This window comes from Etheostoma spectabile, chromosome 1 (assembly GCF_008692095.1).
Source record: "Etheostoma spectabile isolate EspeVRDwgs_2016 chromosome 1, UIUC_Espe_1.0, whole genome shotgun sequence".
Lineage (NCBI taxonomy): Eukaryota > Metazoa > Chordata > Actinopteri > Perciformes > Percidae > Etheostoma > Etheostoma spectabile.
In genome coordinates, this window is record NC_045733.1 from 12,427,568 (window position 1) to 12,430,904 (window position 3,337).

At 39.7% G+C, this 3,337-nt stretch overlaps 1 protein-coding gene across 1 annotated transcript in view; it reads left to right on the forward strand.

Moving 5' to 3' along the window:
* The window catches only part of LOC116697878 (CKLF-like MARVEL transmembrane domain containing 3), a 9,351-nt gene that overhangs the window by 3,302 nt on the left and 2,712 nt on the right, over window positions 1–3,337 (forward strand). Inside the window, exons 2-4 of the mRNA XM_032529474.1 lie at window positions 2,459–2,614; window positions 2,748–2,843; window positions 3,014–3,134. Of these exons, the coding sequence (XP_032385365.1) occupies window positions 2,459–2,614; window positions 2,748–2,843; window positions 3,014–3,134 (373 nt within the window). The remainder of the gene's footprint in view (window positions 1–2,458; window positions 2,615–2,747; window positions 2,844–3,013; window positions 3,135–3,337) is intronic.

The following is a 3,337-nucleotide window of genomic DNA, read 5'->3' on the forward strand; positions in this document are numbered from 1 at the left end:
TCGTCCGCATAACTATGGTAACTTATTTTGTTGTTTACCATAATCTGAGCCAGTGGAAGTATGTAGATGTTAAACAGAAGAGCTCCTAGAATAGAACCTTGGGGAACTCCGTACGTCATATTTGCATGCTCAGATGCATAATTACCTATTGACACAAAGTAGTCCCTCTTCTTTAAGTAGGATTCTAACCAGTTTATTACTGAGTCAGAGAGGCCAACTGAGTTTTCCAATCAGTCTAGTAATATGTCATGGTTGACCGTGTCAAATGCCTTGCTGAGATCAATTAATACAAAGACTTAAATTTTGCCACTATCTGTGTTAAGGTTGATGTCGGTAAAGACTTTGACAAGAGCCGTCTCAGTGCTGTGGTGTGGTCGGAAACCCGACTGAAGGGTATCAAAACTGTTGTTTAGTGACAAGAAATGGTTGAGTTGTTGAAAAAACGCTTTCCCGAATCCTTAAAAGGAACCAGGTTTGCCAGACCTAGTCTGCTCTGTATTTTCTCGGCACAAGCGGCGTGACTAACAGGCATACTTCAAATGACTCTGTACGCAATTGAATAGTCCTTCAACCAATCAGACCAGGGGATGTAAAAGCGACGCGGCATCTAGATTGCTGTGCTTCTGTGGCATCCGGTGGCAGCTATGTTGAATATAAACAAGAAGCTGCTTGGTTGCTTCTCTATTGTCATTGTGTTAAATCCACCAATAATGTGCTAGGTAGATGAGCCAGTTAGTGATTGGTTCCCGCAAAATTGTAAACTGAAACAGGAGAATTAAACGTGCAGGTTTCCAGACCGAGCTGCAAGGCAAAATCAAATCGCCGGCAGAGTGGACGGGGTTTACCGAGTCTAAATAAAGGGTACATGATGTGGTAAATGTGTGCAAAGTATGACTCCTTCCTAGGTGATATAGAATGTTCAGATTGTAAGAATTCTTAACTCAGTATGTATTGTGTTTGTGGCCTCAGTATGTGTGATGTTTTAAATGCATAATATGAGGACTTTCAAAGCCTGCGCATGTGTACTCACAACAAGTCTCAATACCTTCAATAGCTGCTCAGTAGATTCATCACACACCTTTGGGGCAATGCTTTGAAAACATGCTCTCTCCAGTCTGAACCCACTTCAAAATACAGTGTATCTTTACTACAGAGTTTGCAAAACAAGCAATTAGGCAATTAACCGATTAGTCATTCAATAGACAGTTACCAACAATTTTTAATTTAATTATCATCAATTATTAAGGTAACATGCCATACAATCTGTCTAGCTTTCTTATTGTGAGGGTTTACTGCTTTTCTCTATGTCATAAAAAATAGAATATCTTTGGCTGCTGGTCGGACTAAACAAGATATTTGAAGATGTCACCTTAGTGGGGGCAGTTGTAATGGACGATTTTCTCTATATTTTTATCGACCAAACGATTAATCAAATAACAAAAGAACAACAACAAAAAGAATTGTTGGTTGAAGCCCTAGAGCAGTCTCACTCTCCAGACATGAAACAAAATGAGAAATAATTTACCTTTCTGATTTGGTGTGTGATTTTGTAGACTATGCAAGCTGATCCTGTGCTGTTCAGTGCAACATAGTCATCCCAACATCCTAGACTTTGTTCCACAAAAGCAAACATGCCTGAGGATCTACTGAGGAACTCAGAGGAATGCTTCTACTAATTAACCTGGAGCTGTTATATGTCTTATTACAGAGACATCTTAAAGATCCCTGACAGGATGCTGCTCAGTAGCAGCATTTGCAAGTAACAGTAGCTGCAGCAGTTTGGGTTCAGTCGGGGGTGTTCCTAACCTCAGGCCAGTGTACTGTAAGAGGACTGACTGAGACAAAGACAAGATGGCCGGCCCTGTCTGAGATTACAGTGTCTGGGCATGCTTTCATTTGTGCTGATACAACCTGTACAGCACAGTAATGGCTCATGTACTTGCAGTGTAACTAAAAGTATTTCTGATTCTGATTCTAACTATACTTGTTGCAAACACAGCTTTGTGTTTGTGGGTGCACTTGCACAAGCATGTTTGTGTGTGAGAGAGAGAACGAGAGGGATTCAGTGTAACAGTGTTCAGGCCTGTGTGAATAAACTTTGTCATTTAACCAGCTGTATCTCCTTACAGGAAGTGGGCCCAATGCTGTAATTCAAACAGATTTACAGCTTCAGGAGAGCATAACTTTATCTCAAAGGGAGAAGATCAAAGAAGATTCAGTTTCATTTTATTAATCAGTTGGGTTTAAAATGTGAATTTGCCTTTAGGTTCAAGCAGCTCACTTAGAAATAGATAATAAATACATACATATGTACATACATACATACATACACACATACATACATTCAAGACAGAATATGTGCTTGTTCAAAGTCTTTTGCTCGAGGCTTTTGTCTTAAACTGTTCATTGATCTAAACATGCCACTTGTTTTTCTCTCTATTTTTAATCGTCTCTTTAGGCGCTGTCCTTTATATCATTTGTGTGTTTCGCGGCGTCCACAGCAGCAGCCTTTGTGACAGTTCCCCTGTTGGAGTTCCTGGCGGCTCTCTTCTTGTTGTTCGCTTACACCACCAAATTCAATGAGAGGTTTAAAGGCTTCCTCTGGCCTCTAATGGTAAGAGCAATTGTAAAACTCTACAGTCGCATGCTGTTGTATTTGAGAGTCTTCCAGTGCTAAAAGTAGAGAATAGTTCAGTAGTAGTTTCATCAAGGTCTTTCCACTGAATCATCCTTATTTTCTCTTAAAGGATTTCATGAGATGTGTGACCGCCTCCATTATCTTCTTCATCATCTCAATAATTGCAGTGTCCAAATATGTGGACGGTTCTTCTAAGGCTGCTGGGGTAAAGTCAACGTTTGCTATCTACTATCTCATTATAGCCTATGTCGCCATTATTTATGCATCACAAGTGTATGCAGCTCAATTTGCCTTGTCAATTTGTCCAATAATCTTGGTTCATATTTCACCTGTAGTTTGTCACTGTGTTGATATCAAATGTCTTTCTTTTCACAGATATTTGGGTTTATTGCCACCATTGTTTTTGCTTTAGATTTTTACCTCATTTTTAATGAGCTGGCCACTTTCCTGAAGCAAGGGGGAGGGGAGTCCAATGAGGAGCCATCAAGACAGCAAGGTAATACCCCAAATGAAAATCTGATATAAGACCAAATATAACATGTATAATACTGTAAATGAAATATGATCTATGTTTTTATGTATGGACTTTCTTTATTTAAACATGGCACATACATTACTTTATTTAGCCATGTACGATATGATTTACTACATGGGTAGGTAGGTGGGTGGGTGGGTGGGTAGGTAGGTAGGAGGGTAGGT